Below are 15,615 nucleotides of genomic sequence, written 5' to 3'. Positions count from 1 at the left end.
TGCCCTTTGTTGTCAGGTCGACATTGTAAATGAGCAATTGTCCCTTTCCATAATTCGAAATAAAGAATTTAGATGGCACTTTTCTGATTATTCCAGAAATACATAGAGGGCCCTAAAATTGATTATCGGCCCACAACTTGAAATACAATTATGCAAAAACTATTTGGGTTCAATATCACCTCATTTTGAATAACCTGATAAATGAAGTTCAAAAGTCATCTTAAAAGCCTGTTGGATGGTTGAATGTGATGTGTGCTCATGTTGCCTTCAGGCATGTTGGAGAAGCTTGTTGGAGTGACAGTGGTTTTGACGAGTCAACCAGCTGAGGAGGGGACAAGCACTGCCTGGTGCAGCTCCCTCACTCCCTCACTCCCTCTCACAACCACCGACATGGCCGGTTGGGGCACCTTCTTCTTTTCCCTCCTCAACTACAAGACGGAAAAGTATGTCATCGCAGAGAACAGAAAAATCGGAATACTATTTCGAATCTACCAACTGGCCGTGCTGGGATACATAATCGGGTAAGGTGCAATCATGCCTTGCCGCCCATTGTATCTGTCCAATGGTGCCTTTGCACAAACTAACCTTCCACAAAGTGATTCACAAAGTTAAAAATAGTTGTGCCTGTGAAAGTCCTGTGCTTTGCTCTGTTAAAGTGGCAGGGCATGTGTGTGGGGTTATTTTATTATAAATACTTTTTAATCCTTCAGAAGGGTATATAGGTGTGTGACGTCACATGTAAGGAGCTTACGCAAAAGTGAAATTGAAGTGACAAGACAGAAAATCTATGCTCTAAGAAAACCTGATTAGAATGCTCTAGATTAAAAAAAAAATGTCCGACAAAGCAGCAAGTAAGACTTGATGACAAAACTCATGACTCTGCATTAGGTGGGTGTTTGTGATGAAGAAGGGCTACCAGGAAAGAGAGGAGGCCATCCAATCTTCCGTCATCACCAAGCTCAAAGGCGTCACACTGACCAACAGCTCAGAGAGCGGCCTTCACCTGTGGAGTGCCGAGGATTACGTCATTCCGCCAAATGTACCGTATATTAAAATCTCCCCTTGTCAAGAAGGAATATAATTTAGCTAGATGTCATTAGTAGCAGAATTTGCCTGATGAGATTTACATTTAATAATATTGATCTTCCCCAGGGGTTGGTTTAACCTTTTCCTTCTTCGTTAGAATGAATCAAACCTTAATTGTATTGTGCAGGGAGAGCAGGTTTTCTTCGTGGTTACAAATTACATTGAGACCCCCAATCAGAGGCTGGGCTTCTGTGCCGAGGTGAGTCCACATAGGCCAGTCTCCGTGTTATTTCATGGCTCATTCCAGAATCGGAGGACAATTTAGCCAGCAAGCAACCGTTCGTTTTATAATTTCCCATTTATGTTTTTAAGAAAAACTTGTAATAAACCATATTATTTGATTCATCCAACTCAGTCTCGTCTTATCGTATATTTTGTTGTGTATGGAGCAACCCGATTACAGATAGTCAGGAACCTGAAAATATATATTTTAAAAAACAGCTAATTTATTATTTTATAATTAAATTAGGTGCATTTTACTTTAATACTATTTTAATTTAATTATTACTGTAAGGACAATAACAGGACTGAGAATAATTGGGTTGCAAATCAATGCTAATGTTAGCATTTTTTGCTCGAGCGTACATGGAAGTTGTATTAGCTGCTAAGCTAACTGGTAAAGAAAAATTTAGATATTAATATCTTGTTGTAATGAGTTATTCTCTTTCTTTAAATGGCTTTATTTAGTAGCAGGGTTGTGTGTTTGTGGAAAAACACAACTTCAGAACATAATACTATTTTAAGTGTCTAATTTAATAAATGTTGTGACACGAGGAAGACGTAGCAATTAGCGATCAATTTTATTTGCTATATTTGATCTATATTTATATTTCATCTATATCTGTGATCAAACGTGAGCGACTAATGACATTTATTTTAGGAATGCCCAAGAGATATTTGGTATTTTACAATAAATAATATTTAGTCAAAACTCCAGTTTGTTTACATTTTGTCTCGGAAGAACCATAAATCACACAAGTGGATGTTTCCGGAGTTTGCGTATTGATTATTAGAAATTTTAAGGGCCAGAAAATGTCTTCCAATTCTGTAATGGCCTAAATATCATCAGTTCTGCATTTGGATGACCAAATATTATTTACATATCATTTACTGTGTGCATCACAGAGTTTGAAGGTACCAAACGGCCAATGTCTTAGTGATGATGACTGCACTGAGGGGGAAACTGTCATAGCAGGGCATGGTGAGGAGCATTTCTTGTCAATCATTAAAAGTGTAAAAATAAATCCTAATTACTTTGTGTTTTGACAACATGCAATACAGTGGTACCTCGACTTTGACGTTTCATTTCTTCCAAGTGTGCCTTTAAGGGGCGTGGCCTGAGTATCTCCTCCTAATGACTGTTTTTATGTTATATTTATAAAGTCAACGTACCACTTATTGATTTGATCCAATCCCTTTTTCAATGCATCTGATTTTAAATCGCCACTCTCTCAGCACTACCCAGCCAACAAACGTTGCTCTCTCCATCAGGAATTAAAACAGGCTTGTGTATAAACAGCACTGGCACTTGTGAGATTCATGCCTGGTGTCCTGTCGAGTACAGCAAGAGACCCATGTGGGTATCTCAAGACATTTTCACACCTTCTATTTTTTACCGATAACTGCCATTCCTTTTAAACAACTGTTTCCTATCTTTCCTCCCAGAGTACCATTACTGAACGAAGCTGAAAACTTCACCGTTTACATCAAGAACTTCATCAGGTTTCCAAAGTTTGAATTTTCAAAGTAAGTGGTGATGAGTGATGGTGTGCCTCCATAGCTCAGTAAGCGATCTGAGAAATATACTATGTGGCCCGTGCATGATTTAAATAGTGCAGAGTGCTTTCTATTAATACGCCCTGTGCATTGCACTCAGTGAGACGGTGAAAGAGTCATGCTCGATGCCCTTGACGGCGAGCCTAACTGTGGACAGGTGTCACGCAAAATTGACCCCCCCCTTTTATTTCAAGTGTTGTGGACAGATGGCACTAGTCACGGCAATAACATACATCATGAACTCATTGAAATGAAGCACGTCTTTCTTCGGGTTCCTGACTCGTCGTCTTTTTTGACGGGTAATCCGAAACTCCATTAACTGTCGTTGGTAAACTCGACAGTTGCTCGTAATGGGTTTTAAATTAAGGCAGGCATGCCAATGGTATGGTCATAGCCCTATGACAGATGGGGAACTGGTTGAGTGCTGTAAGAGCTTTTTTAAGATGCTCAGCAGTCAGGTCGAAATGCTAATAAACGTTATAAAATATTTGCAGAATCGATTAATCGAATAATAATTTATGGGGGGTTTTGCTGTCTTCACTTTCTTAGGTCCAACGTCCTTGATACAGCTGATGACAGCTACTTGAAAAGATGTTCCTACGACCAAGTGGACCATCCTTACTGTCCCATATTTCGACTTGGAGATCTGATCAAACGTGCTGGACACGATTTCCAGGACATGGCTTCAAAGGTACTAAGTGCCAGGATGTAATTAAAAAAAAAAATCTGTTCTCCTTTTTCCAAATATATAATCCAATGAGATATTAATGTAAGTATAGGAGAGGAAAAAAAATCTCTTTTTATCTGATTATTTTATTTTTATTTTAGGGTGGGTCTGTTGGTATATTAATTGAGTGGTACTGTGATTTGGATAAGGACTACTCCAAGTGTAATCCAGAATACAGCTTCACTCGTTTGGACATGAATTTGAATAACTCTGTCACATCAGGGTACAACTTCAGGTATGTCACCTCAGTCCCCCCATTTTTTTTTTCTCACTCAACCATCTGATGTGTTTTCCTTGCAGATATGCCAGATACTTTAAGGATCAAAATGGGGAAACATTTCGCACTTTGTATAAAGTATATGGAATTCGTTTTGACATCATGATCAATGGGCAGGTTAGTAGCGGTAATTGGAGAAATTAGGATTTCAGTATTTGTCACTACGCTATATTTTTTGTTTTATTTTGCTTCTTGCAGGCTGGAAAATTCAACATTATTCCCACAATAATTGCCATTGGCTCGGGTGTTGCTCTTCTAGGAATAGTGAGTTATCGTTTTAATATCGTTGCTAAATTTGAATTGGACTGTATTGGATTTTTTTTTTTCAATTCTCCTTCCAGGGAGCTTTTGTATGTGATATGATCCTGCTGTACATGATGAACACCAGCTCCTTCTATCGAAACAAGAAATTTGAGATCATCAATTTCAAGTATGATTTATGCACCTCCTATTTTGGGAAAAATTATCAACTGTTTTTCTTCACAATTCAAATCTCTGCCTCACTGCATATTACAGGAAAGAGCGTGAGTCAATCCGAGAGAAAAAGACTCGGAAATCCAGGAAACTAGCTGCAGAAAAAGAGGCTACTAACTCCATAAAAAAGACAGAGGACATTGAAGCCATGGAGACTCAGGACAAGGCAATCAAAAATAAGCGGGGTCCCACCATTCCACGCAACACGGGCCAGCGGTACGGTACCACCCTCTCTCTGCAGGGTGCGGAAACAAAGCCTCATATCACATTTGCTTCAGACAATTGAAAACAAGATCAAAATGATCCTCAGCGATGGTCTCATCACCTTATTGACATGGCTGTTGGATGTATTAACTTTTATTTAAGGAAGATAATTCGGGTTAAAAGATATTTTTAAATATATTTGACATTTTTGTAAAAAAAAAAATGTTTAATTGCTAAATTGATTTTTAAAAAATGAGCACGAGTTACTTTGATAACCTATTACTTTTTTTAATACCTCAATGACCTGCCAATTTTGAGATGAAATTTGCTACATCCAATTTCAATGACGAATTGTCTGCCTTGAATTGCGTGCTACCGTTAAAATGTGAGTGTACTCCTATTTATTTCAAATGTCTTATTGTACAAATGAATGTATGTTGTCTCAACAGTGAGCAAAACAGTAAAAAAAAAAATCTGACATATGCATATAAGTAGAGGTATTTATTCTAATCATTAATCACATTTTGTATTGAACTTCAGTACTGTACAGAAAAGTGCAACAAATAGTTACACCTTGTTTAGGATGTCATGTGCTACAGTACAATCCAAAACCTAATCCTGGGCAGGCTCATAAATAAGGAGAGGCCTGGAGTCAATTAAAGGCATTGTTGAGTGTGTGGAGAGAAAAAAAAAAAAAAATAGTCGTGTCAGCAGGTCATAATGGACTAACATTAAAATCTATTTCTGGCTCATCTACAGCTCAAACAAAATGCAATTAGTTTGAGAAGGCGGGTCATTTTAGTACACATGCACCATTCCATAGAGGAAAGTCCAGAAGAGGACGTAGGTGAAAAGACCTCCAACCAAGCCCCCAGTGAAGAGCAGCCGCCTAGATTTAAAACACTTGTTCCATCGTCGTCCAGCCTTGAGAATGAGCAGCAAAGATAGGAGGAAGGAGGCCAAAAAGTAAAAAATGAAGCCATACAGTCCCGTCAGGCCCATGATACCGGCGGTGGCTCCGGACAGCGCTGACACGGAGGTACGACAGTAGTCCAGCACGGCGGCATTGCCCCTCACTGCCACTTCGCTGATGAACTGCGGCCCCTCTCGTTTGGCTACTATGGCTGCCATCTTTGCTCTGGTCGCAGGTCACGGGAAAAATCTGCAGAGAATCAGGATACAATTTACAACCGGATGCTGATGAGATTAGTTCTATTGTCAACAAAACTTTGAATTAATTATGTACAATCACGTGCATTAATGTTTAGAAGAAAAAAAAAACACAAGTACTGAATTGCCATCCATTTTTTTTTTTTTTGGACAGTTTACAGGTGACAGGTGATAATTGAAATTATTTACACTGTTTTTTACATCGCACAGAATCAAGGGAATTTGACAAATGCTTAAAGTTAGCAGGGGTAAATCTGCACCTACATCGGGTGACGTTAGCCTTACGGAAAACATCGTAATAGACCCTAAAATGTTTTTTTTAACAGTAAAATAAGCGGCACCAGCGCTGTGCGAGGTTTCCCTGGTCTATTTCAACATATCATCGCTAGCACCATCATGCTAACAGTGTTCATGCTAATGCTAATGCTAAGAAATGTGTGATTCTTACCGGAAGGATGACGAAGGGCTTCTCGGCTCCTCACACTTACAAATGCATAATGAGCAAAATATTAATTCGTCGACTTGAACACGGAGCTGCTGCAAGGAAAAACCACGTTCATTTTTATCCACCGCGATTCGGAGTGCTAACCAGTCAGTCCTCGTCCATGCTAGTCGCAATGGATTATGGGAAATGGAAAGCGTACAGTCATCAGAAATTATGTTAATGGTGCGTTCGACGTCGGGTAAAACGTAGGATTTTAGTGCACCGGACACAAGTGTGGTATCGATGAAAAACACATTAAAATGTACGCTTCCTTAAATAATATAATATATAAACTCATGTAATGCCCTGCTGAATGACTTCCAGGTGGGTGCAGCAATGCGTTTGTGTAGTTACTAGTTCGTTATCAAGACAAACACCAAAGAAGAAGAGCGAGTTCAACCGGAGCTGCATGAGATTCGCAGCTGGTATGCCTCCGTACATTCTCGGTTTAGATGTGGGCACCACATCGATTAAAGCAGTTTTATTAGAAAGTGAATCAAGGAGCGTTGCTGCAAGCCAGAGTTTGCCAACTGCTTCTGACGTAGCCGATTCGAATGGGATCAAGGTAAGTTCTCCACAAACATCTCGACAAACATCTGCCGTAAACATCTGCTTGTTATCGGGATTCGTGTTATCGATATCCAGGCTAAGGAGCAGGATACTGGCCGGATTCTGGAAACTCTTAACCAGTGCGTCGGGCTGCTACCAGCGGACAAACTGCAACATGTGTGCAGCATCGGGGTATCTGGACAGATGCACGGGGTTTTGTTTTGGAATGCTGAAAGTGGTAAAAATAGTTTTTTTGCACTATTCGAGTTTTTATAAATGCATCAAATAGTTTCAAAATACGGTTGGTGCTTGCGTTCTGGTACAATCCGCGTTGCGCAAGAATGCGCGCTCACTTACCATCTTATTGTTTTGCATTGGCCTCTAAATTATTTTCAAATGTTTAGTTATGGTTATTACCACTATATAGCATGGAAAGTATAAGTGGAAAAAATCAGATCATGTCTTGTACCTGTTTGTACTTTGACATGGACAACAGTTAAAGATTAATCTGATCACATGGCTTTGGAGAACTACTTTTACCCATAACTTTTGAATTCGCCAAAAATCTCCAAGAAAAAAAAAATGATTAATGAGCATCATACTGTAGATTGCGATTGGTCCAGAGGCAACTTCAGTCAGCTGATTACCTGGCAAGATGGCCGCTGCAGCAATAGCTTCCTGTCCTCCCTTCCAAAACCGGATTCGCACCTCGCCGTTGCCACAGGATTCGGCTGTGCCACCATCTTTTGGTATATGAAACAAAGGTAAGCAAAAAAAACAGGGCATCAATTTTGGAACACGGATCTAATTCTCACCAATTTGGCACTAAACAGCACCACAATGGATTTGAGATGTGGTTAGTTTAGTTTTTTTGGTTCGTCTTATTCTAAGGTGTGAATAAAAGCGTGATTCTTCTGTAGGCCCGAGTTCCTTAAGAACTTCACGGTGGCAGGCACCATCCAGGACTATGTTGTATCCAAATTGTGTGGGTTAGACCGATGTCTCATGACACCCCAGAATGCAGCCAGCTGGGGTTTCTACAACACATCCTCCAAGCAGTGGAATCTGGACATGTATGTAACACTTATTGAGTTACGTGCTAACTTTCATACTAAATGCATGTTACACATAACCCGTGTGTGTGTGTGCATGTTCTAGTCTCAATGGCGTCGGCTTCCCTTTGCACCTACTTCCTCAGTGTGTCCCCTCCGGTGAGCTGGCGGGTCACACTCGTTCCGGCTGGCACGGCATCCCCGTGGGCACGCCAGTAGGGGCCGCTCTGGGAGATTTCCAGTGCGCCGTCTACTCCTGCCTGAGTGCACAGACAGATGCAGGTGAAAACAGGAAGTCTAATTCAGCTGTATCGCAGTTGTCCAGTACCGTATTTTCCGCACTATAAGATGCACCTAAAAACCTCAAATTTTCTCAAAAGCCGCCTTATAATCAGGTGCGCCTTATATATGGACCAATATTGACAGACACCATACCACTGCGTATGCTAACAACATTAAACTTTCTCCTTGCATGTTAAGTCATCATTTATCTTAACCTCAACTCACACAACTGCACGTTTTGTCATTCTAGTTCTTAACATAAGCACCTCAGCCCAGTTGACCTTCACCATGCCGGCTGACTTCAAACCTCCTGACTGTCCTCAGCCTGAATCGTCCATTGCTTTCTTCCCCTACTTTGGCTCTTCATACTTGGCAGTGGCGGCGGCGCTCAACGGAGGGAACGTCCTAGCCACTTTTGTGGATATGCTCACCGGATGGATGAAAGAACTCGGTGTGTACATTTTTTGGATCATATTATCAAAGCATGCACATCTCGACTTTGTCTTGGTATTTTCGCAGACTCACAGTTTAAAAATGGCCATTCTCAATTCCTCTACATTGCAGGTGTGGAGCTGAACGAACAATCCCTATATGAGAAGATGATCAGTTGTGCTCTGAACCAGGAAAGCAGCGACCTTGCAGTGCATCCAACAGTCCTAGGAGAGAGACACGCCCCTTTTACTCTGGGTCAGGTGACCAACATTTCCACAAGTAATCTCTCTCTGGGTCACGTGACCAGAGCTCTCTGCCGCGGGATCCTGGAGAATCTGGCCTCCATGATGACCCCTGAGCGGCTACAGCAGGCGGGGGTCAACAGGATAGTTGGTAGCGGGAGCGCCCTGGCACGTAATCAGGTGCTGAGACAGGAAGTGGAAAAAGTGTTTGCCCAACCCGTGATATATGGACGGGATGCGGACTCTGCCGTTGGCGTCGCTTTGGTTCTCTGTGACCGACTCAGATCTACCAATGCGGCATGGCACTGACAATTTTGAGTAGCTTCTTGAAGAGCACAAAGGAGTCGTTCAACGAATGGAAATGCCCGCCTCACATATAATTAAGCTTTATTCAAGTGGATCAACAAAAATGTCATGTGTCAAGCCTGATTAAAAAAACGTCAAATACAAAGTCAATATTTTTACTCAAAATGATGTTCAGACTGTCTTGAAAAGATTTTACAGGAAGTGGCATGTTGCCACACTAAATTGAGCCTACGTCGCATGGCAGGAAATATCACTGTGATCACGTGACCTGTGACCACACAACACGCATGTTGAAGTGAAACTAAACACAGTAACTAGAATGGGCTAAAAAAAATTGCTTTTAAATGTTATGTGTATTAAAAAAAAAAAAAATCTGATTCGCTGGTTTTCATACATGATGCATGTGTGTGGGCTTGTGCACAGCCAATCAATACATCCTTATTTCATTTCATGCACTTACACTAATGTGCTCTGATATTCTCCAGGGCGGGTCACTCCCCCCCCCCCCCCACCCTCTCCTCATGTTCATCTCGCCTGTGCTGCATTAAAGCAAGCATCTCAGGACAGGAATTCTCGACAGTCGGCTGCAGACCTAACGGCGATCCCATTGTTTTGTGTTTTAATGCAAAGGAAACCACAATCTGGAATCTCTTTGTGGTAAGTCAATTGATATCATTATTTCAACATTATGAAGGTTGTTTCCTGAAATCTCAAAGAAAATTGTGACATCACGGGAAAGCGCTTTTGTGTTGTTTTCTCGACATTTTGTAATGGATGGATGGATTAAATCTATTTCACAATGAGAGTTTTAAAAGCTTGCTGCATTTAAATCATGTTCATGTTCGCTATCATGTTCTTTTAATGGATCTCTCAGTTTCCATGCTGACTCATTTATTTCCCCCATTTTAAAAGAGGAACAAAAATATTACTTTGCATTAGCATGTTTAGGGGTGAATAAAAAATATTTTTAAATCAGTGCTGTGTCCTCAGCCTAAGAGGCAGTCATGGAGATTTTTTTTATTTTTTATATATAAACAAAGTCTTTGTTAGTCAGTGGCAGACAAACATCACATGTCTGCTGCAGAGGTGATTTTCTGTAGTCATGGTAACTTCTGCTTTTCCCACATTCCACAAATACAATTTGACTTTTCAGATTGTGTTTTCATTGTATTTATTTTCGTGTTATTTTTATTTTCATTTAACAGTAAGTATGCAAATGAAAATGTATACACAAGATAGGCAACTTTATGGATAGTTGGCGGTAAAAGCTGAATGATTCCATATATTCAAAATTTATAGACTTCTGTACGCGGAGATGAAGAAGTCAGAGAAAGACACTTTCTCTCTAGAAACTGACGACAGGACGGAGGACGAGAAATGTCGACACAAAGCACCAAAACAAAAGGCACCCAAAGCCCCCATGGACACCGACTACCAGGAGGAAAAGGAAGAAACCAAACCTCAAATACGAATCAACCTCGGTTTTGACAAGTGAGACTCTCCTTCATGTTCATCTAAAATCTTCACTTCTATTTTTGAGTGGTAGTAATCCCCATGTTGGAGTAGAATTCTCACAAAAAATAGAAAATAAAGCTGCTATTTCATGTCTTGTGTTTCCAGAGGCATCCGAGGTGTCGATCAGGACAACACCAAGAGAGACAGTCGGACGTTTGACATCGACAGGCTGTTTGAAGCGGCGGCTAGCGGTGATGTCACCAGATTGGAAGGACTATATCAGTACCTGCATCAAAACCTGAAGAAACTCTCTGACTCTCTGTGTGAGTGTGATGACACCATTTTTTTTTTTAACAGGTTTCATTCAATTGCTTCATACCGATGATACTAAACTTCCGAAATTAACTCGCACTTGCAGATAAGTCGTATGGTAAAACTGCCCTGATGAAGGCCCTTCTGCATCTCCAGGACGGCAAGAACCCCAATGTTGAATTACTATTGGACATCTCAGAAAGGATCGGCGACATTAACGAATTTGTTAATGCAAAATACACCGACGATTACTATAAAGGTAAATGGAAATTCAATATTTTATACAGCTAATCTTGTCCAGAGGTCAAGATAAACTGGACTCTATCCCAGGCTACGGTTTTTATTTGTCTTTATATGAATAAACAGGACAGACGGCGCTACACATCGCAATTGAGCGGAGGAGTTTGAGCTACGTCAAACTTTTGCTCAGTAAAGGAGCCGACGTCCACGCCAAAGCCTCTGGGAAATTCTTCCGGCCACATAAAGGCCCCAATTTCTACTTTGGTGAGTGCGAGGAGCGCCCTCTTGTGGAATTTCACAAACATGTCAAGTACACACACATACCGGTCCTCCACTATTTGAAAATCTGGCCTAGAGTTCAAAGTAAACATGGTGAAGCTTCATTTAGTTGTTATGCTGCACTCAAATGGAACAAAACTAAAAACAGGAGTGAAGTCATCCCTGAGTGTAAATGCTTTACAAATCCAGATTGCTTTTTTCCACTTATATTTGATTAAGGTATTTTTTATACCATCTTCTTCGTCCCCAGGTGAGCTTCCTCTCTCCCTGGCAGCATGCACGAACCAGCCTGACATGGTCGAGTTCCTCTTAGACAACGAGTATCAGCAGGCCAACCCAAACACGCCCGACTCTCATGGCAACACGGTGCTGCACGCCTTGGTGGTGGTGGCCGACAACACCAAGGAGAACACTGATTTATTCATCGCGAGCATGTACGATCGCATCCTGACCACCACGGCTCGGCTGAAGCCCAAACTCAACTTGGAGGTGACTGAAAACAAAAACGGCCTGACGCCTCTCAAACTGGCTGCCAAGACTGGAAAAAGTGGGGTAAGGCTCAGGAGGTGCACAATAACAAGTGATTAAATGGATGCTGAATAGTTTTCAGTAGCTACATAAGGCAACCAAATATTTGCAAACTATGATTTGATGCAGTGCAATTCTACAACGATGTAAAATACAAACACAACAATAAACATTTTGGTCAATTATTATACTTAAGCCCAAGGCGACCAAAAATTACAGACAGCACTTTTTAATGTGTGGTAATCATAATTCAAAAGTATAAAAATACTGTAAATCAAACCTCATTTTTTTTAAATAAAAATTAATCAAATGTAATAATAATAATGATAATTGTCAATAATAATAAAAGCAAACGTACACTTACCAATTTCGTCATGAGCGTCGTCACTAATTTCGAAAGTGCCGGAAATTCAACGAGCCCGCACGTGTTAATTCTGATGCATTTCATTGGCTGCGAGATCGATAATTAGTCAAGAAAACCAAAACAAACAAACAAAAAAAAACAATCCGCTTTGCGGTTTTAAGGTTAGAAAGGCGCAACAGCGCTTCTGGCTATAGCGGTTGAAATGCGGTAATGCGCTTCCGGCTTAAATGGATGAAATATTTTTTTATTAAAATATCAAAAAAACGATCAATTATTTTCAATAATAATATCAACATACAGACGTTTATTGTAAAATATAATAAATACAAAATATTGTATTTTACTGGATCACCAAAAATACATATATAAATATATATATTATATATTTATTTTATTTATTTTACCGGCAGCTGTGATCCAGAAAAATACTATACTAATTTAAAGAACAATACTAATTTTTCCAGTACTATACTGGAAATTATAAGTGCAGCAACATACTGTAGAAAATTACATTATTTTAGAGATTTACTGTAAAAAAAAAAAAAAAAGAACCACAGTGACCTCACAGTAAGCACATTTATAGATTAAATATTCTGCATGACTAGATGAGCCTTTACAAACATGTCATGTTCCTTTTGGCAGCTTTTCGGACACATCCTGAAGCGTGAGTTCCAGGAGTGCCACACCAAGCATTTGTCTCGTAAATTCACCGAGTGGGTTTACGGGCCAGTCCAGAGCTCCTTATACGACTTGGCCTCAGTGGACTCTGCGGACAAAAAGTCTGTCCTGGAAATACTGGTCTATGGCAGTGACATCCCTGTGAGTCCTAAAATGCATTCGTGTAGTCTGGACTGCTTTTAAATGTTCTGTGTCTACTCCCAGAACCGCCATGAAATGCTCCAGACAGAACCTCTGCACCAACTGCTGGAGGACAAGTGGAAGAGGTTTGCAGGCTTCATGTTTGGTCTCAACTTCCTGGTCTACTTTGTGTACCTGTTTATCTTCACTGCGGTGGCCTACAATAAAAAGGATGGAAAGGTGGCTGTCGAAAACTGTCATCTTGGTGCCCAAAAGCCACAATTGTTAAAATATTTTTTTTCTACCCAGACACCGTTCCCTCTAGAGCACGACACTTCAGGTTACCTGTATCTTTGCGGGCAGCTCCTAATAACATTGGCAAACGTCTATTTCTTTGTCATGGGGGTACGTATCTAATGTCTTTCGCCTTTTCAGCAACTTCATAACAATCCAAAAATTATATGCAGTTATTAGATCTGAAGAGGAAACGACCAAAGCTGCAGACCTTGCTGATTGATGGATATTACGATATTCTTTTGTAAGTAGCACTTATCTAATGCAGCCAATCACAAAGCGGAAATACGATGGACATTTTTTTTCAGCTTTGTGCAGGCTATCCTCTTCCTGGTCGCAGCCGGTCTCTACGTCTGTGGGAGACAAGAGTACTTGGGCTTCCTGGTGCTGTGTCTTGCGCTCAGCTGGGTCAACATGCTCTACTTTGCCAGGGGCAGCAAACACATGGGCATCTACAGCGTCATGATACAGAAGGTATATCAGGACTGCGAGTACCGTATTTTCCGCACTATAAGGCGCACTTAAAAATTTTCTCAAAAAGTGCGCCTTATAATCAGGTGCGCCTTATATATGGACCAATATTGAGCCACGACAGCAGGCGTGTCCAAAGTCCGGCCCGCGGGCCAAATGTACATATCTTATATATGGACAGATTTTTAAAATGGGCCATTCATTGAAGGTGCGCCTTATAATCCGGTGCGCCTTATAGTGCGGAAAATACGGTAGCCTTCAGCAACCATTTTGGAACCTTTTCGTCCTTTGCAGATGATACTCAGCGATATCCTGCGCTTCCTGTTTGTCTATGTTGTCTTCCTGTTTGGATTCTCAGCAGGTAGGACTACTAGTTTGCTCCGCACTTGGGTCTAGTAGTCTACTGTATTTTAATAATGGTCATATTCTGAGATTTCTCCTCATATTTTTGTCCATATGGAATCGTTGACATTTTATCTTCTGTCACAGCTGTGGTCACACTGCTCATTGAGCCTCCTGTGCGGAACACCACCAGAAAGGGTCGCCTCTTCGGACCGTCCTCCCCCGAGTCCGAGTGCATCAAGCCCACCTTCCGAAATATCTCCTACACTACGCTGCAGCTCTTCAAGTTTACCATCGGCATGGGTGACATGGAGTTCACCGAGCAGTACCAGTACAAGGAGGTCTTCTACGTTCTGCTCATTTTCTACATCATTCTCACTTACATCCTGCTGTTGAACATGCTCATCGCCCTGATGAACCGCACCGTGGAGAAGATCACCATGGAGAGCACGAGCATCTGGAAGCTACAGGTCAGCTGCACTGGCTGGTCAGGTTCAGCAGCTTTGGTTTGACGTGTTTTGCTCCGATATGTCAGAGGGCCATCACCATCCTGGACATGGAGAGAAAGTTGCCATTATTTGTGAGGAAGAGGCTTCGCTGTGGGGTGGACAAAAATTTGGGCACACCTTCTGAACAAGATCACCGTCGATGTTTTAGGTTTGTAATTAGAATGACAAAGTGAAGTCATGGAAAGTTTGGAGAACAATGATGAGCTTGAAACATGGGGAAAACTCTGACCTCTAATTTGAAGCATGGTTTCTCTTGTCATGGTAGAGTGGAGGAAGTCAACTGGAACAAATGGAACGTCTACTTGGGCATAATCCAGGAGGAGCCCGGTAACTATCATCGAAGGAGACGACTGACGTCGGACGGCCAGACGATTCAGTCGCACGGTGGTTCACAAAAAAATAAATGTGTAGATTAATTTTTGACCAATGTACTGTGGCAAAATTATCAAATTACACCTGATAGGGCAACAAATTATTGTATCATTTTTTTAATCTGTGTATCCAGTCCATCTATTAGTAAACTAGTTTACCATAAGATTTGTTTTGGTGGTCAATTATGTGCCATAGTTAAAATAAAATTGGTAAACACTGGCATAGACAATAGTTTCAACGCTATTTCCTTTTTGTTCCACAGGGGGGCGCTGGAGAGACTTACTTGACAAGAGCAGGAGAGTACCACAGTCCACGGAGATGTGCAACTTTTCACCGTGAACACACAGAAAATGCAAGTTTTTAAAAAGGAAAAATATGTAAAATATCAAGAATTAGTGCTTTAGTCTGCATGTAATAATGCAATAAAATAATTAGTGGCACAAATGTTGGTTGATTATTATTAGTAATCATCACAAAGGTCGTGATTCCAGATTTTATGCAACCTCCATTTTCATCACAGCCAGGCAAGTGTAATCTCGTTTCTTCCCGTCGCTATTTGGAGGCGGCAGGCCTCGATTAATCGTGTGAGA

At 41.0% G+C, this 15,615-nt stretch overlaps 4 protein-coding genes and 1 long non-coding RNA gene across 9 annotated transcripts; 3 read left to right on the top strand and 2 right to left on the bottom strand.

Annotated features, from left to right (window-relative positions):
- The first annotated feature begins 258 nt into the window (after positions 1-258).
- Positions 259-5,265, top strand: p2rx5 (purinergic receptor P2X, ligand-gated ion channel, 5). Of its 2 annotated transcripts, none has more exons than XM_049743632.2 (12): positions 259-521; positions 889-1,039; positions 1,214-1,285; positions 2,212-2,287; positions 2,578-2,662; positions 2,752-2,832; positions 3,412-3,553; positions 3,691-3,824; positions 3,890-3,983; positions 4,065-4,130; positions 4,208-4,296; positions 4,383-5,265. In XM_049743632.2, exons 1-12 carry the CDS (start codon positions 259-261, stop codon positions 4,624-4,626), a joined length of 1,497 nt encoding a protein of 498 aa, XP_049599589.1. In that variant the 3' UTR covers positions 4,627-5,265. The 2 variants fall into 2 exon arrangements, with proteins under 2 accessions (XP_049599589.1, XP_049599587.1); XM_049743630.2 differs by having other exon boundaries at positions 2,542-2,662.
- Positions 333-12,382, bottom strand: LOC137840962 (uncharacterized). Its single transcript, XR_011088196.1, has 4 exons — positions 12,240-12,382; positions 7,938-8,059; positions 7,395-7,490; positions 333-428 (listed from the first exon to the last, which is right to left on the bottom strand). It is a non-coding gene; the product is annotated as an uncharacterized lncRNA (long non-coding RNA).
- Positions 5,031-6,342, bottom strand: emc6 (ER membrane protein complex subunit 6). The gene is made up of 2 exons (XM_049743726.2): positions 6,163-6,342; positions 5,031-5,706 (listed from the first exon to the last, which is right to left on the bottom strand). The coding sequence occupies exon 2, from the start codon at positions 5,673-5,675 to the stop codon at positions 5,343-5,345; it is 333 nt and encodes a 110-aa protein (XP_049599683.1). The 5' UTR covers positions 5,676-5,706; positions 6,163-6,342; the 3' UTR covers positions 5,031-5,342.
- shpk (sedoheptulokinase) lies at positions 6,373-9,206 on the top strand. 2 transcript variants are annotated; one of them, XM_049743639.2, is made up of 7 exons: positions 6,373-6,763; positions 6,844-6,985; positions 7,355-7,511; positions 7,668-7,820; positions 7,906-8,081; positions 8,458-8,532; positions 8,646-9,206. In XM_049743639.2, exons 1-7 carry the CDS (start codon positions 6,512-6,514, stop codon positions 9,062-9,064), a joined length of 1,374 nt encoding a protein of 457 aa, XP_049599596.1. In that variant the 5' UTR covers positions 6,373-6,511; the 3' UTR covers positions 9,065-9,206. The 2 variants fall into 2 exon arrangements, with proteins under 2 accessions (XP_049599596.1, XP_049599595.1); XM_049743638.2 differs by having other exon boundaries at positions 8,332-8,532.
- Positions 9,512-15,469, top strand: trpv1 (transient receptor potential cation channel, subfamily V, member 1). 3 transcript variants are annotated; one of them, XM_049743522.2, is made up of 16 exons: positions 9,551-9,718; positions 10,361-10,552; positions 10,682-10,839; positions 10,935-11,087; positions 11,195-11,332; positions 11,598-11,899; positions 12,882-13,058; positions 13,122-13,277; positions 13,347-13,442; positions 13,505-13,575; positions 13,640-13,805; positions 14,097-14,163; positions 14,292-14,614; positions 14,680-14,801; positions 14,919-15,037; positions 15,288-15,469. In XM_049743522.2, the coding sequence occupies exons 2-16, from the start codon at positions 10,377-10,379 to the stop codon at positions 15,362-15,364; spliced, it is 2,301 nt and encodes a 766-aa protein (XP_049599479.1). In that variant the 5' UTR covers positions 9,551-9,718; positions 10,361-10,376; the 3' UTR covers positions 15,365-15,469. The 3 variants fall into 3 exon arrangements, with proteins under 3 accessions (XP_068509252.1, XP_068509251.1, XP_049599479.1); XM_068653151.1 differs by having other exon boundaries at positions 9,512-9,718; positions 13,122-13,442; positions 14,919-14,980; XM_068653150.1 differs by having other exon boundaries at positions 9,512-9,718; positions 13,122-13,442.
- Positions 15,470-15,615: the final 146 nt, after the last annotated feature.

This window comes from Syngnathus scovelli, chromosome 15, assembly GCF_024217435.2.
Source record: "Syngnathus scovelli strain Florida chromosome 15, RoL_Ssco_1.2, whole genome shotgun sequence".
In the NCBI taxonomy this organism is placed as follows: domain Eukaryota; kingdom Metazoa; phylum Chordata; class Actinopteri; order Syngnathiformes; family Syngnathidae; genus Syngnathus; species Syngnathus scovelli.
The sequence above is the reverse complement of the archived record's forward strand: the minus strand, read 5'-3'. Positions and strand labels throughout refer to the sequence as shown.